Source organism: Mycetomoellerius zeteki, unplaced genomic scaffold, assembly GCF_001594055.1.
Source record: "Mycetomoellerius zeteki isolate Tzet28-1 unplaced genomic scaffold, Tzet1.0 scaffold122, whole genome shotgun sequence".
Lineage (NCBI taxonomy): Eukaryota > Metazoa > Arthropoda > Insecta > Hymenoptera > Formicidae > Mycetomoellerius > Mycetomoellerius zeteki.
The window spans coordinates 3082178-3101348 of record NW_017256147.1 but is presented as its reverse complement, the minus strand read 5'-3'; the positions used below and the strand labels follow the sequence as shown (position 1 = coordinate 3101348).

Sequence of the window (19171 nt, the reverse complement as noted above, 5' to 3'; positions counted from 1 at the left end):
CCGAAGACCCCCCCTTGTTTACAGGTGAAGTCCGTTGGGCGCGGATTCGATTCATGAACCATGCCACACCGTATGGCAACGACTAGCCACATTTTGGCCATTTCTACAGAATCTAACTTTATTTGTTGTTTGTACGAGTTTCACAGTGGCCCTGTATCACGTCTCATTTTTACGGCTGCGATCGATCGTATATGTTATAAACATGCGCGCGCATAAAAACATTCGACAACATCTGTTTCGCTAGATGTTTAGATTAGATATGCAAATATAGATATGCATTTGTAAGCAATGAAAATAATAAATAAATGTATTTACTCATCATTATTATTATTATCGAATTGGTAGAAATAAAAATGTAGGTCGCTTCGAATCTAGTTGGATGCTTGTGCTTGCAGAACGTGATATCTTATTTTCTGCTTAAAAATTGCAGTCTTGCTCTATTTTCAGTCAAAATAGATATATCAAAAGATGTAGGAGAAATTGGAAGAAATCAGCAAAACTGGCAAGGCAAAACATAAAATTTAGTTAAATAAGAGAAATCCTATATATTTGGTCAAAGCGAATCTTAAATATTTCTGTGAATTTATATACATATCTGATTCTGTCAACTGCGCCGAAATCTTTTTCGATCTTGAAACGCAATCATGAACAGAATCAGAGTTGTAATATCACTTATTAAATTGACGAGCAGTTGAATAATTTACAAAAAAATTTATAATTTTTCAATTTTACAAATCATTTTTTCATTTTTACAGAAAATGCAGACGAAGAACGTAAATCTGCCAACGTGTGATTACGAGGTGAGTGCATTTAAATACAAGTAAATCAGTTTATGTGTAAATTAAAATTTATTTTATCAACTTTTGTGAAAAGGAAATGTTTAGCATATTACAAGTCTTATTTTAATTTTATGTTCTTAACTATCCTAGTTGCTCTTGAGATTTTCTTTATTTTTAAATTTGTGCCCCCCCTTCCCCCGGTGCAATTTGCAAATGCGTTATAAATAAAATTCATTGTGAAATTAAATTTTCAAACACATTTTCACTCGAACTTTAATTTACGTGTCTTCTATCCTATATATGTTGCAGAAACACCGACTTGACTACCCGACTGGAAGTAAGTACGCTTTTACCCGCTAAACTATCTTTCTCGTAAACGGAAGGAAAAGCAAATTTCTGTGTCAATTCTATCTTCGAAAATTAAATGAAAAATCGTAAAGCGGAAAGGAACAGAAAGCTTGAGTCACTCTGCTGCGTATTTAATACAAAAATGTTCAAATTTCATGTATACTTTGTTCAAGTTTCCCCACTTTTATTGGAAAAATTTTATGGAAACATTTTTCGAAAGATATTTTTTGTGATAATTTTGTAATAATTAAAATTATTTACATATTTTTTATAATAATTGTTTAAAGAATTGAAGAAAGAAGTATTTTCATTTCTATTTAACTATATGTATAAAACACCTATAAGATAGAAAGTTTCATGAGAAATTTCACTGAATTTTTTCCATCAGATTTATCGATTTAATTTGCAAGTTTAACATACACATACAATTTGTATTATAATTAAATATTTGCACTACTTTCACTGAGAAAACTTAAAAATAACAAAATCATAACCGATCCGGTGTGGTGAATGACTCACGATATTATTAGTATTCGAGTGCAATTAACTTATACCGCAACTCATAACTCGTGCTCACCACTTGTTGCCGGAGAATGCGTTTGAGCCGCATAATTTTCTATTAGAGCTTTCATTAAGAGCAAAGGATCGGGGAAACCTCGATATCGTGATCGATAAGGCAGAGACCTCGGAAGTGGGGCTCGCAGCGCGTAAAGATCATCGAACTCAGCAGAGGCCCCTGATGCGTGCAAGAGAACTGAGATTTTTCCTTGACGCTCACCATAGACCGTGGCGGTAATTTTTAGACAAAACGAAAATTTATTGTTGCCGAACTATAATTCTAGTTGTGTCGCGGAAGATATAAATAAATTCTTTACAATAATTTGATTTAAAAAATTTAGAAAATTTAAATATACTTAATTTAATTATAATTATCGCAATCGCGATGTAACACAGATATATAGGTATACGATTAATTATTATAGCATTAGAATTCGTCGCGCTAATTTCATTAACACTAATATCGAATGTTGAAATGTTCATACGTAATGTCTGCATTATATTCTTGATACAATTAATTACGGCCGACAACCTACGTGCAAATTAACAACTAACGTCATGCAACGTCGCGCCTAGAAATATTATTAAGTTGTTCCACGTTCCCGATTCCTTAGTTATTTATTACATAACCGAACTCATAGTCATCTTTTCATACTTTTTATACTACATTGCACTAATAAAATGCGGTATTTAAAGTTTCATCCGTATAATCCTTAAAAATAATACTCGATAATAAATACTAGTCAACGGGTTAATGATTTTCTTAGTAATTATATCTGCATACACAATACAAAGCTATAAAATTTAGTCTACTTACGATCTTCTCTTAAGAGAAAATCGTAAGTAGACTAATTTGTATAAATCTTCAAGTATCTCGCAGTTTAATATAAATTTTTAATAATTTAACAGAAAGTAGCAACCAAACTTCTCCTGCTCCATTATGTGTCTATAAATAATTTAAAATAACTAATATTTAATTAATTTTCATATTTTTAAATTTGAGACAGAATGTGTGTGTGTGTGTGTATTCACAATAAAAACGACACAAAGAATTATTTTAATTAACGTGAATGATTTTAACCTTCTTAGCTTTTTAAATATACTTTTTTATCAAGTTTGAGACATACGTTTAGAAAAATTTTTAAACTGATCACATCTATGTTCTCAGATGTGTCGAGAAGTATGTTTGAAAATTGAATGTGAGTAAAGTATGTTTAAATCTCTTTGAATTCTTTCGATCTGTGATTCAATGAGATTTGTACCTAACGCGAGCAATCCCGTCCAACCTGATCTGCTGATCTATTCATCTATTTTGTACACGCACTGAAGTCTCCTCCTCACCGATAAAGTAGGGAACTTCGAGAGGGCCCGGGCCCCGCAAGGAGATCATCGGACCCAACAGAGGCGCCTCCGCCCTTCCTCAGGACGTAGAAGAGAACGCTTGGATTCCGTTCGTTCGCCATAAACCTTGTCCGTAGCTCGCCGGGTGCGGTGGGACCGGTCGAGACAAGGAGAGGAGAGGGCCCGCTGCGCCTTTTCTCCTGGTACCCACCTGGCGTCTCACCTGAGGCACCTTCAGACACCCAAGTGCCGCGTCGGTCCGCGAACGCGGTGCGTGTCTTCTCTTCGAGTTCTCATGAGCATCGTCCTGAGAAAAACTCGCGGTAAACGATTTCTTTTTTCCATCAATGGAATCCGTGCTGAAAAAAAAGAGGTCTTTGCTTTCGATCGGAATTCTTCGCGGTTTCTACGTGGACTATTCGCGATCTCTCGCTCGCGAACGGTGAATCATCGCGGAGCCGATTCTGAAGAGGACTTGTCTACGAGACGTTGGCGAGACTCACTACACAAATTCGCGCGGAAAAGTGAGAAGACGCTAAAGAACTCATCGAGTATTGTTATTATTGAAAGGGTTTCATCATTGGCGGAACTTTGCGCGCGAGTGATGCGAACGGTGCTAATAAAGGTACTGCGCTCGTTAAAACGTCAAGTATTCATGCGTGTGACGAAGGGAGATCTCTCTTCGTGCTTCGGAAAACCGGATTTTTACGTGTGAAGAACGTGCTCGAGAGGCAAAAGGAGGAGGAAGAGGCGCCTCTTCACCGACTACTGGAAAATCCTGCTTGCCTATCCATACTTGCGTTCAAGGACGACCGAGTAAGACGTGAAATTGCAGTCGCTTCGGAATTACCATTGTGAGTCCAATGGCTTCTTCTTCGGGGAAGCAAAGTTTATCTTTGCATATCTTTAGATATTGTCACGGGAATTATATAGATTTACGATGGGAAAAGATTTTAGAATTTTTCAGGTCTCTCAATTATATAATTTTAATAATAATAATTAACTATAGTGACGAATTTTTTATTTAATATAGAATTAAATTTCTTGAAAGATATTTTGAAAGAGAGATAGACTATTTTAATTATAAAGATATTTTTTAGTAATTAGATCCCGAGTGCCTTGTCGAAACTTTTGACAAAGAATATATGATAACAGTATTAATTAATTAGATTTAAAAAGTTTAGTTTAAAAAAAAAATTTAACACTTTGTATTTGAAAGTCAATTACATCGCTTTAATTAAGCAAAAGTTGATTTTAGCATAATAGAAGAAATCCGACGATTAAAAGTTAGCTCCCCTATATTTATTTATAGCTTTATATTATTTAATATTCTAACGCTATTTAGTCTTATTATGTAAATATCAAACTGTCTACAAACGACAGGGAAGTAAAACAGTGTTGATACCATAAGAAAATTATAATAAGATAAAATTTTATCATCAGATAAAAGATTTATATAATAAATTACAACACATAACTCCAAAAAGAATATATTTAAATCTGTAAACAATAGAGGGAAAAAGACACAGAAGAAAGATTGAAAATCTTTTTCTACATCGTATCTGATTTCTCATGTAAATCAGACAAAGTAAACAATTTATTTTGCTTCAACTCTCCCATATTAATTCTTTCTTATTCCTCATAATATTATATATTTTAAACAAGACTTATTTTTAAAAACGATTTTTAAAAAGGAAAGTAATAGAAACGTGAATCAAATAATCGCGGAAGAAAATAATAATTAATAAATATCAATACGAAAAGTAAATAAATTAAATAAATAATAAATATATAAATAGTTAAATATAAATAAATATATATGTTATAAAATTAATAATAAATAAAATATAGATAGAATTGCAAATTGTTCACGTTAATTGCGATTTCATTATTAATATAGAAATAATTTTATCTAAATTAGTGAGATGAAATTAATTAATAGCAAAATATTGAGAAAAATATTGTAAATAGAAAAATATTTTAATGCTGCGCTTATTTTCATTGGATAATTTCAAAAATTATGTAGTGTTTATAGTCAATTTACGAAGAGATTGCTGTTCTGTTCATCTATTCGAACTTAACACGCGTCAGTCAAGGTTTTTGCTATTATTCTTTCACAAATTATGCGTTGCGAATAAAAAAAATGCGGCGATACATATTTACGTCTGTCATGGATGCCGACAGCATATTTTCGATTCTCCCGCGGCGATTATCCGTAATCTACTGGCACGAATCCCGGATGACGATGTGCTAGCCGCGATTCGATCGATTACTTATATAAATCCTGTTTCGAAGACGTATGGCGGATTTATGGATTTATTAATATTTATCCGCGCGGGAGACGATCCGTTTTTCTCTTCTTTATCATCTGTGCCGATGATATTATTTCGATCGTGGCTTCTGCTGTGTAACGCGACAGGGAAATACGATCGCCTCCGTAATGGAACACGTCTGTTTTCAGATCTTCAAAAACGCGAGAATAAAGTTACCAGAATTTGTATAAAGTACATTAGCGTGTAGAATCGAAAACTGAATTAATACCCAGTATAAAATAGTTTTAACTAAGATATCGATATATCAAAATTTATTTGCTAGAATATATAAGAGAAATATGTTATATAACTTTGACGGTAATAAATTTATGCCCGTATTCATAGTCAGACCTTGTACTTAAGGCTTCCTTAAATTTATCAATAGTGTTTCTAAATAGTAACATTAAATATTTATCTTCTTTTCTAATTTTCTATTTTTATATAATACGAACAAATCTCATAAATCAAAATGTATAGATAGGTATTTCATATAATACTTTCATCGACACTATTTTTCGTACTCAATATTAACACAAAAAAAAATTTACATTAGAAAGCTTAATCAAAACCGACACTTGATCGCGCGACATGTTTCTTGTAATTACCGTTTAATTATGATAAATTGATTTTACGCTCTTGAAGTCGAGTTGTGTTAAATCGTAAAGCAGGCTTGCAATGAATTCGTCGGGACAAACTCTATGTTACAAAAAATGTGCGGATTTTCGTATGCATTTGAAAAGAATCTGTTGTCTAAATAACTTCGCGAGTGGCTTTGACCTGGCATGAAACATTATGTGCACATGCAAACTCACGCTGGTTGTGCATATAATTATGCGTCAATAGCCGAGTTCTCTCGCGCTCATTCACCTGTTCTCAGATCGTTTTCCCGTTCCACAAGAACCTTTTACCACAACTACCTTGCTCGTTGCTATTTGTTGATACATTTACCTGTCGTTCACTTTCTTGGCCTCCTTTCACGTGAAAAGTTATCTTTATTTATTAATTGATGCTTTTCTCCCTAGTACTCGATTGTTAAGACAAAAAATATAAATTCTAATTTCTGTAGAATCACAATCAATTTGATGTTGGAAAATATAGTTTCTGACAAGAAGCGATATGTTTCCATTGGACATGCAGTATTACTGCAACGGCAATCACGTGATTAGTATTTGCTAATATATTACGTCATTAGTTAGAGGCGTTAAATTGTAACGGGGCATAAGAGATGTCGAACATATTATCTGCTCATCAGATAAACACATATGAAACTACAATCATAACAAGGCGCGAAGCAAACGAAGTTATATTCACTACTGCATGATGAAGATATTTAACTACTAAACGGTTTAGTAGCAGCGCGTAATTTATTTCTCGACATGACGATTAAATGCAAAAGATACAAATGAAATTTCAATATCGAATTAATAAGTTATGTTTTTATTTATAAACAGATAAATGCAAAAAGTAATAATGAAAACATTCTTACGATTAGGCAGTTAAAATAATCTGAAAATTACTTTTTCAATATTTATTACAATTAGAATATTTAATTTAGTTTTCAAATAAAAATAAAATCGTTGAAATATAAAATATATAATAAACAAATAATTATAAATATCCGTACAGACGCAGATATATGACGATAAGGAACGTAAAAATTTGAAATTCGAATGAAAGAAAACCAGTCCAATATTGAATGCACTCGTCAGTAAAAGTAAACTTTACTGGCGTTAAAGCATAAAGTCGTTCTTTATTGCCATGCCCTCGATGCCGGCTTAATTAAGGCGCGCGTCAACTTACACGTTGTCGCAAAAAACACGACGATTGTATAATTCCAGTCAATGCATGCGTAAACGAAACACATTCTGAATGCAGCAAGGATTTACGAATCGCATTTTACGTTGTTTAAATATAGTCATTTTGAAAAAAAAGGGTCATGTCTGCTTTCATTCAAATATCGTTATCGAAATCCTAGGAAGGATACTGTTATAATATACAGATAATAAGCGATATATTGCAAGATCTCAAGTGTTTGAAGATGGAAATTACGAATGTCATGTTTCTAATGTTATTTTTTTATATCCATAATTACAATTTATTAGTTACAAGTGCGGAGCAAGTTTGCGGTTTATTTCAGAAAGTAAGTCGATTACATGAATTCATAGAAAATAAGAAAATCTGTGTTCTTCTATCTCGAGGGGAAAAAATATTATTTTTCTCGATACCTCGTAAAATATCGTTATTTTTAATATTGGCGTTAAATATGGTGAGCTTAAAGATGCTACTTATCGTTAACGATGCGTGAATCGATTGGTTTGATGGCACGAGTCACAATTGAGCGTCTTTTCTTTATTGTCCCGGAACGCACTCAATTGAATTGTGACCATTGCAAGATAAATTCAAGTACAGTTAGTTCCTAGATACTTGGATTTATCGAATCATCGTTATGCTAGCGAAGAACTATGTCAAAAAAAATTACAGTGAATTGATTCGATCAAACGGTGTTTCGTTTGAAGTATTGCAAATCTAGATTCTCGTTTGCTTTTTTTTAATCGAATTTTTCAAATTTCTTATCATGGTCAAATTTGTGATCAGTATATTAACATAGCGTTTTATTAACTTCATTAATTATTAATTTTTTATCGATTTCATGAAATGAGAGATAAATTAGTTAAAATATAAATTTTTATATTAATTACTTTTTTTAATATAGTAGCAAAATTACTATATTTTTTATTAATAAATAATAGTAGAAAGGAATTGTCATCGCAATTTAAAAAAAGTTTTAATTTGGCAGGTCTGCAATGGAGTTTACAAATTTTACGGTGTACAATTAAATATAACTTCCTTTTTCATTTTTTCTGCGAATTATACATGTTTTGAGCTTTTTATTAATTTCTGAATTTAAAAATTATTTCAAAAATAATATTTTAAAAGATATTTTCGAAAAAAGAGAGAGATGTTCGGAGATTAAAAATGACAAAAAATATAATAGATATATATACGTATAATATACGTAATTTTTCTTTTAACAAGAGAAGAACTTATAGAAATAGAAACATGCTTTTCAATTGCGATTTATTATAAAAGATAGTCCTTTGTTTATATTAAGAATTTTGAACTCTATCTTCAAATACTTCTTAAATTTTTGAAAAATAAACAAATATAATTTTGAAGTCTTTCTCTTCTTCAAAATTTTTATATTTATTGTTAATTTTTAAAAAATTATAGAATGTCTGAAGCTATTGTATAAAGTTTGCAATTTTTAATATGGGCATAAAGAACTATCTTTTGCAACAGATCGAATTTTAAAAGCGTGCTTTCACTTCTGGTCCTTGCAAATTATTTGATAATTTACTAGAATGGAGAAGCTTACAATTTATAATCTTGTTATTTATATGTGAATCGCTGTCTGGATTTAAGTTCTGCATAATACTAAGCGAGTTCCCACGTAATAGTTTCAGAGATATTTGTTTCGCGTAATGCAGAAAAAAGCGATGCATGTTATTTGCATTCTTCAAGTTAAATCATTACAAGGTTTCGAGCTAGTTTTACATAAATCCTATAAAATTACGAAAACTGTAATGTAGAGTCGTTCGTAGATTCTTATAAATAACCCATCATTACCTAAGGTAGATTGTAATAAAGCCGCAACTAGACGTAAGAATGTTTTTTGGATCGCAGTGTTGTGAAGAAGACGAGGATGCTTATAAATTAGTGATGCCCTTCGCACGCCGAATATCATTCGGCTATTCTTGGTGTCGTTATTCGCAGTAGCTGCTTTTCGCCACTCGTAATTAATTAGACGGTCGTATAGAATGGTGAACACACTGTCGTGCTTTAGCGTTAGCGCTTTAGCGTGCGGCGGTGTATTTGCAACGTGTATTTTGCCGTGACAAGCCGAGCATATAGTTCAACAACTTTGTAAGCGACATGCTTACTAATTTAATGCCGTCAGCTCGTGCTTTAATCTTTGACCCGAGACAAATTCAGGCCAGCCACAAAAGAGACGTCCTATTTTTATGTATTTAGATTTCTCTTTTAAAAATTGTTCTATAAACAAGATATTTTTTTATATACAAGTTTATTAGTTTATTTAATTCGAAAACCTTGAACATTTTTCAATTATTTTTGATGATACGAAAAAAAATGTTTTAAATGAAAATGGAACAATTTCGAGAGGGATGTATTTCGGTCACGTTTTTTTCTAGGTGAAGGCGTCAAAAAGATGTAAATGTTATTTTTTTAATGGAATTATATGATTTTTTTTACATAATATGATTCCTCTAAATATTTTGTATACTTATATAACTTATATTCTGCATATTTAATACTTATATAAAAAAACTAATAGTTTATGACATATTTTATATTTTATTCTAGCACACATTGATATGAAATATTCAATATCTCGTTAACTTAATATTTTTATATGCAGAATAAGTAGAGCAATCATATTATGTAAAAAAATCATATAATTCTATTTAAAAAAAGGGACCTTTATAATCTTTTTGGCACCTTCACCTAAAAAAAAACAACGTGACTAAAATACGTTTCCCTTGAAACCGTTCCACTTTCATCTAAAACATTTTTTCATATCATCGAAAAAATAAGTGAAATATATTCAAAGGTTTTTATTTAAGGTGGACCACCTTGTATATTGAGCAATGTACATCAAATTATATAACGCGCACGTATGAATGAAACATCTTTCACCAATATGGCTTTCATGAAATGAATTTTCGCACGCGGTATAAAAATCAGCCTTATATCTCCTCGAAAATATTTTCGTGCCAACGCTACACTCTTTGAATATCCTTCAACATAAATGCGTAAATATATTTTCCCATCAACGCGCGTCCTATATTCCGCCTTTTCCATTCCCTTTTATTCCCAGAACCATCCACATTTCTAAAGGCCGCATTTGATAACCGCTTCTACGCTCGCCTATATCCGCGTACATTTCATATGTACGAATCGCGCGCAGATCTGCCAACACCTGCCGACACGCCGTTTCGCATTTGCCATCTCCTCTGCGACGAACAAGTCGCGTCGCTTTGGAGATGACTTCCTCGCGAGGATATCCTAGGACGTCGACTCATCCCACGTTTCTTCAACGGTACGAACATCTGTCGGCTACCTCTCATATATCGTGTCATTCGACTAACTGTACAGCGCTATTCTGTGAGACGGGCTATGGAAACTTAATGATTTCGAAATCGCTTTTAGGCATAAACATTATAGAGAAAAAATTCTGAAAGTTGCGTCACCTTACATGACTAAGAAGTTTTTTTTATATAATTTTTTTTATAGTTTACGAGTTATAATCGAATTATTTTTTTTCTGTTAAGAGTTTATCTGGAAGTCTTATTTTATGGATGCTTTTTATATATAAAGTCAATTTAAAAACATCGAAAATGTTTCATTTAATTATTTACTTCCTGATAAAAGTTACTATATTGTTTACAAAAATAGAATAAATAAAGACTTTCTAATGCCCAATTTCTTCACCTCTAGATAACTTTATCCAAGAGATATCTCCCAGAGTACAATGGAGATATCTCCTGGATAAGGTTATCTACAACTTATCTGGAAATGAAAAAATTGGACATTACTCAAATAAAGTCCGCGTCATTTAATTATCTCATGCAATTTCTCTCAATTTGTACAGGCAAATTAATTTCATTAAATCAAGTAACGAACTAAAGAAAAATACTTGCTCGATATCGTAGGGGATAAATCGATTGAATTACATGCGTGAAATCGGTCACAACTCAAAACAAGATATTAAAGCATGAAACTTGTAATCAGAATGCTAATAATTGACTAGTTCTTGCAACAGCATCTTGTTAGGGTGTTTAGATTAAGTCGTGTGAAATCGGTCAGGACGTGGAAATGGATGAGTATTGTTCCCTTAATTAGGAAATACGTGCGAGTGTTTATAGATATAAGTAAGTTTTTTTAGAATATACAGGGAATTTATGATTTAGAATGTATATAACAATGTGCGAACATTTACAGATATGAGGGATTTTACTTAGAATGTATATTATTTAGAATTTGGAATGTATATCAATTACTTTTAAAACCAGTTTTCTCCAAGAGATTTTTTATTTGATAAGAAATTACTAGAAAAATAAGTTGCTTTTTAACATAATAAATATCAATTTATAATTGGAAATATTTATATAGAGTCAATCAAATATTAATTAAACTGTATTATTTAAAAGAAAGAAATTTATAATAAAGAATTAAATCATTAAATTTTTTATTTAAGACTATCTTTAGAATTTTATTACCAAAGCTTAATGAAATGCAAAAGTAAAAGTAAATATAAATATATAAATTTCGGAGAATAGATATAATATCAAAAACAAAGACGAAGATAATTAAAGGTATGAGAGGTTCTACGAATGAAGATGAAAATATATTTACGCGTATACGTATAGAAGGAAGAGTTGAAAGAGTCGTTAAGAGTCATTAGCACTTACTGTCTTCGTTTATTTCGAACACGCACGTCTGATTCGTTGTGCGTACAATGTATGTATCGGTAGAGAATCAACGCAGTTATAAGCCAGGTGAATGACAGTAAGCTTGAGTAAACGTAATGCTACCGGACGTTACAAACCTTACAGACCCTTAATTAACATATTTAACATCCAGCCGTATTTATTTTATAAATTACCAATGCGATCTTGACAAAAATACGATTAAACCAGACGAGATAAGAACCGCGTGTTTGCTTAAGTACGTAAATTCGGTATTTTATTGCCCAGTGGGCACGTTATGTCGGTTTTTCCTATCGGTCGTATAAATTATATTCGCGCAGCGACGTGTAAATTATTCCGGATAATCCGCGTAATCGCGTGGCAAAGAGGCTCAGGATTAGAAAACATTTTCACGGAGAAGCCCCCTCGAGAAAAAGCAAATTGATCGAGTCGATCGTTCAATTGTCAGCAGAGATTTTCGAATCCCGTTATTCTCCGCATTCTTGAGAAACATTAGGTTTATTTTAAAATTTTCAAATAGCAAAATTTTAGTTTTTTGATTGATTAATACCAAATTAAAAATTATTAATACAACGTGAAAAACAATTAAGGTCTGAATTTATTTACATTTATTTTTATACTTTTGTATTAAAATTTACTTTACAAATTTACTTTACAAAAGTATTAAAATTTATTCAGACAGATCGTATAATACATACTTTTTATTACATAATTAATATTATGTACATATAAATAAATATGTAATTTATTACATGATCAAAATTACGTAATTTCACAATGGAATATATTTTTATAATTAAATGTTTTTCACTTCTAAATCAATTATTTAATTACATAGGATTAAAATTTATAATTGTATTAAAAATTTTTTATTCTATGACTTTAAATTATCGGATTATGTCCACGCGTTATCATTCTATTCGCAGCCTACCTACCCGCATCTTTATTCGAGTCCTATACCTATCCATATTTCTATCTGTAATCCTACCTAGTACACAGATCGCGCATGACACGCAATTCATGGAGGGGCCCCACGTACCGGTTAATCCAGCAGGATCCTTTACTGGTGATCTCTCGAGATCCGGGAAATGATGAGCGAATTAGAGTTTCATTTGCAATAAGTTGAGATTTTAATTTGCGAAGGATTGGAATTTAATATGACGGCATTATTTCGTTTCTGATTACCTACGTACGATCACACGTGTGTAAAAAAATATTGTACGCCTACCTTGCGTACCTTTCACTCGTATTGTTTGATGTTGAGACACCTACATTATGTATCATTTATCAATATCATACGATATAGGTTATGGTCCACTTAATGCTACAAACGCTTCGAAACATTCTTTGATTGGTCAATTAGTAAAATTCTTTCTTCCATCAATCAAAAGCTTCGAAGCATTTGTAGTGCCAATGGACCGCCCTATATCTTACATAATTAATCTTTTGGTTAGATAAAATTTATTCATTGCTTTTGGCCTCGAAAAATTTAGAATATGAAAGCCAAAAAGGATGATAAATTTCTATCATAATTAATACTATTATGATTCCGTTATTATATTTTCACGTAATATGTCTTCACGAATTTATGAACTGATATAAATATCCCGTTATTTCATTATACACGTTATTAAAATTAATTTTAATGTACAATGTTAGAAAAATAGTTTATTCCAAAATCAGGTATTTTGCAAAATTGTCCAATTTTAAGATAATTTAAAAAATTTGTCCCACAATAAGTATTTTTTAGATCTCACATTATTTAGCTTTGTAAGCCAAACTATCTACAGAGATAAGTTATAAAAAATTAAAATAAAATCGCGGTACGTTATAAGAATTATAGACTTGTAATAATTATTAGTGCGTATACATTTTATTAAATAAATTTGATAAATATTAAATAAGATATTCTCTATGTAATCATTATATGTATAACTTTTAACGTCCTTTCCTTTTATGATTGTATTATATGTCATATAAATATATTTTGAAAGAATTTCTGAATTGTTAATTTTTTGCATTGATTTACATAACATTTAATCCTGGAGAGATATAAAAATATAGATCTCAATGTGAGAATATTTGAGAAAAGAAATAAATAAATATGAATAAAAATGCAGCATTTATGCATTATTATATGTATAATAACAAATTTTATAATATTTTTCAATGCTCCATGTTTAATTTTTTCTATTTTTTTTTATGTTATATTTAAATGCACACAGATGATGTAAATATCCTTTAATATGATCTTCATTTCTTTACTATTCATAAAATACCACGAGAGAATTTAAATAAAGTTTATCTAATTTTTATATTATAACACATCACACAGCTTGTAGTTTTATCTAATTTTTATATCGCAAAACATCTCGATTGTAGTTTTATTTTATTTTTTATCTCTTCTCTCATTTTTTTCTAATATTTACCTGAATAATAAACTCGGAAATCTAATTATTATTATAACGTAACTGATATTAATTACGCTCAAATAATATTATTAATATATCAAAACATTATTAATCTTTAATTACTTTTACATATAAAGTAAAATACACCAGAATATTCCGAGTAAATATGTCATTATAACGAGCTCTAATTTTCTCTCTTCTGCAAGCTTTATGCGTACAGAGATATGAGTGCACTCGAAGCTTCGCATGCATAATAATCGAGGTCCAGAATTAAATCTTCTTTCGAATTTGTTCTAGCCCATTTTAATGCAACAGATCTATAAGATATCATATAATTATTTGTAATATATATTATATTGTTGTTAATGAATTTAAATATGATGCAGACGTATCGTATGTATATAAAATTAATAACTGCAATTTTTCTTATAAATTTGTTGCTCAATGTAAAATAAATTTTTTCATCACTCACCAACACCGATGCGCAACAGCAGAGTTATAGACTACGATGACTCTGTAACACACAAATATAAGATTTAAATTATAGCAGCGTTCATAATCATAATATGTAAAAAAGAGTTAATTATATGCGTTGAATGTTCTGTTCTTTTTTTAAATAGATACTTAATAAAATAAAGTTACAGTTTTTCACGAAAAGATCATATTTCTTGAATATTATAATACAAATTCTCTTAAGATTTCATATATAAAATTTGTTCTCTAATTCTTGTTTAAAACATACAAATTAATTAAACAAATGGTTAATAACTGATGACAAATAATGTACAAATAATAAAATACTCACTACAAGGTTGCTCCGCCGGTGCCCGATGCCTCTCTTAGGCCTTTTCTCATCCTCTCAGGTTGTGGTGGTCTGGGTCTCCTCTTCAGATTACACAACACTCACGAATAATTACAATCGCGCGAGAATTAATGAGCAATAAAAGTTTTTTTTCACGCGACACTACACAATACTCCCGTTTATGAAACTCATGAAACGATATCCAGTTCTGTCGGACAAGTCGCACTTCAAGTCAAAATGTGCCAAACTTATCAAAAGTGCAACTATCGGCACGAACAAGGATATAGATTAGAGAGAGGAATAAGTTTAAAAAAAGTTCTTTAATCCAATTAAGCGGCACTCCCGAACGCGACGCGACAAACCGGCTGCGGTTCGTTTATTCAGTTAAATCGACGATAAGTTAATTTGTCAGGCTTCCAGATCCTCGGGTAGGTCCATGTATCTGTAAGAAAGAGGGAATAATCACAATGAAAAAAAATTCGAAGAAATTAGCAACGAGCGTCAATCGGAGATATAAAAATACTAATAGAACATTTTATGTAAAAAATATTAGAAAAAGTAAAATGAAAACTGAAATAAAATAATTAATTATTGTAACAATTATCCTTTACTTAGTTGTAGAAATATTAATGTATTTTTAGTGCACATAAATGTATCTTATAAATCGATTATGAAAGTAGCGATAATGAAATATATATAATAGAATGCGAAATATATATATATATTAATAAAAGATTGATATATCGCGGCTTTCTGTTATTATTTGAATTATTATGACGACACAGAAGGCGGTATATGCTGCTATTTCGAGGGTCGGAATATGAATGATAACAACATACGCGGCTACCGAGGCGGCTACCTAAGGTAAACAAAAAAGACGCTCCGTACATTGTAAACAAATTCCAAGGTATGCCAACCGAATTATTTAAAACGAAATAATATAAATTTATAACGAGTCGTGTTTCGACGTTATTATTCATAGAATTTCTCGCGTCACATTACAGTTATCTGTTTGAATGCGCCGCAAGAATAATATATGTAGCTCAATGTCTTACAGAAATCTAACGCTGGTCAATTTATGAAAGACAGTAATTAATTACTCATTTGGAGTACTAAAAGTACCGAACAGTGCTTTTAATATTTAAAATAAGTAATTACTTACTGTCTTTTAGTATTAAATTGTAGTCACTATTAGATTTCTGTAAGAAATGATAAAATATTGTATTATTAATATATTTATATATGTATTTTATATATTATATATATTTTATTATTAATATATATATATATATTTTTGTTATATATATTTCATTATTAATATATTTATATATGTGTAGCGATTATATCAGAACATCATTATTACGGCAACAAGCTTTGTTCTATGGGACTGGTGCACATTCTTGTATACACAGTGAATTTACAAACCATTCCCAGACAACATGCATGTCTAGAAGACCTCATAAAGACATTATAACTACGTCTTTTAAGACATACATACCGAAAAGATATCTAAAAAAACATGAAGACGTCTTAGGGATGCATTTCACTTGGCGTTCTCACAATGCTCGCGAGTATCATTTGTCCTTGTTTAACATTTGAACAATAAAGATAAAGGGTCTTCTTTTTCCACCCCAAGTTTTGAACTGGAGTATACTGCAGTACTGGGTGCAACAAGTTAGAGTAAGACAGCTATAGTTTGTTTCTCTAACTTATTGCACTATTTCAGAACTAGTTTAGAACTCTTCGAAAAAGAACAAACCTAATATAATTCCATGAGCGCTGCGAATATCAAGTGAAATGCACCCTTGATAATGCATATTGTCTGGGTTACATTACACTTGTTCCAAGGTTTAATAATCGCCTTAATCCGTTCTAACTTCTCCATCTCAAGATCACTCGAGATTCACTCGAGTAAGTAAAAAAACATTTTCGAACATTTCAACACACTGCAGCAACGTTGTAACGTTACTATAGATCGGTTTTATTGACTGGGGAAATAATATAGATCTATAAGATCAATAAGACGATAGAATTACTCACCTAACGCGATCACTCCACTCTCGCAGCGATCGCCATTTGTCTAAACTTGTCGCGACTAGTCGCGATCGTCCCCCCCGCCCCCCCCCTGCCCCGTTCTATGGCCATGTTCACACGGAACTCTCGAAACCGTTAATCGAGCTAATTGTCTCTCTCGAAAGTGATTTTTATAAAATCGCAGTCACGCAGTACTTTATACGGCACTTTCAATATTAACGCCGATATTAATAGCCGTATACATCGCGCGATTCTGCGAAATGCTCATCGTATTACGATCCGCTGCCATTTTCTTTTATACGATCCTGCTGTTCGTATATTCATTCCGCTCTAATCTAGAAAGAATGATAATGGACATGTCGCGTATCGACGAAGAATGTAAAGCGCGACGCGAGAATTCGAATTCAGAATAAAAGTAGTCGCTAAGAAAAAGAATTGGTACGAAATTACGACACGTATAAACTGAGCTTCTCATTACGTAGCACACGGAAAAGCATAAACGACAAGCGAGTTTTAAAATCGTAAAAATCTTGCATTCTCGGCTGTGATTGCCGCCATTATCGACTCGCTTATCGCTTGGAATGTGGCATTTTTTCTACGCCGCGTTTCTCGCCGTTTCGATTCGTACAGCGAATGAATAAATTCGAAAGAGTAAGAAGCCTCGATAAACTTACGTATCGTTAATAGTGAGAGCCAATTAAGTTACTGCGTGCGACGATATTATCTAATTTTGGGGAAGAGAATCGCGTTTCGAAAAGTAATATGCGACGCGAGCACACGGAGTGAAGTGCGACGCCGCCTGCCTGCTCGAGCCTCGAAGCGCGAATGATAGCGCGGCGCTCGCGGCGACCTTCACACTGTACACACTTCGCAACGTCGCACGCCCAACGGCCAACGGTCCGTCCGCGTCGTGTGCACGAAACAAACATCAACGCTTCACGCTATTCGGCTTGTTACCTCGCTTCGAAATTTTCATTATGCGGAATAGATTTACGCGGAATATTCAGCTTCTCTCTCTCTCTCTCTCTCTCTCTTGGTTTCAACAAACTTCGGTGAGTGGACTGTAAAATAACTATGTAGTTTTCGGTTTCCGTTGAGAGACTTTTCTCGTTTTTTATGTAAGTATAAAATATTGTGAATTTTCTCTCTCAAGTTACATATACATATAATTACATATGTCTAAGGCCCGTTTCTACCAACGTAGATTAACTTTAATCTTGGTTCAACTAACTCTTCATCTCTTTCTACTTCTAGAAATTAGAAAAAGATGAAGAGTAAGTTGAACCAAGATTAAAGTTAATCTATATTGGTAGAAACGGGCCTAAGCCTACAAATATTATATATACATATGTTCCTTTACTAGCATTGTTGAACTTTAAAGGCACAATAGATTTTTTTATTGTAAAAGTTTGATAGATAAATTTTAGTTTATAAAATAAAGTGCAATACAATTCAATTTCTATGATAATAAAAACTCGTTGTTAAAGCTTTCACAAGAGTGTAAGAATTTTTTTTAAATTTGTATACAATCCGAAACAATATAAAAATTTGCACTAAAATTCGAGGATTCATGTTGAAAGGATGAAAATTTTACATTGTCGACGAAAGAATAGATATACAGGGTGTTTCCAAATTAAATCGCAAAACTTCGGGAGCGTGTAGAGGAGTAAAAAACTAAGAAAAAAAGTCCTATAGACATATGCTCGTTTTTGCTCCGTTTCAGAGAAATCGAAAAAAAATGTTTACATTTCTTGCCATATCTAGCACCGACATATTTGATTACATTTTCCACTTTCTGTTATGAATTTGTCAGTCGCTCTTTGAAAGCCTTTAACAGTAGATGAATTTTGTCTTTTGCAATATGCCGCGTACGTATTCTAATAGTGAATATGCTGATATGGTTTTTGTATACGGTTTCTGCAACGGTAATGCTTTAAAGGCGGTGCGAGAATATGCACGACGATTTCCAAACAGAAGAGTGCCAAACCGAAGAGTGTTTATGTTGACATTTAATAGATTGCGAGAGACTGGAACATTTTCAATTCGACAAGAAAACAACCGATTTCAAGCAGCGTTA

General features: G+C 31.9%; 1 protein-coding gene across 1 annotated transcript in view; it reads left to right on the top strand.

The window, feature by feature from the left end:
- LOC108731274 (uncharacterized) overlaps positions 1–19171 on the top strand; it is a 73556-nt gene that overhangs the window by 8728 nt on the left and 45657 nt on the right. Inside the window, exons 2-3 of the mRNA XM_018461527.1 lie at positions 756–800; positions 1089–1116. Of these exons, the coding sequence (XP_018317029.1) occupies positions 759–800; positions 1089–1116 (70 nt within the window). The 5' untranslated portion in view covers positions 756–758. The remainder of the gene's footprint in view (positions 1–755; positions 801–1088; positions 1117–19171) is intronic.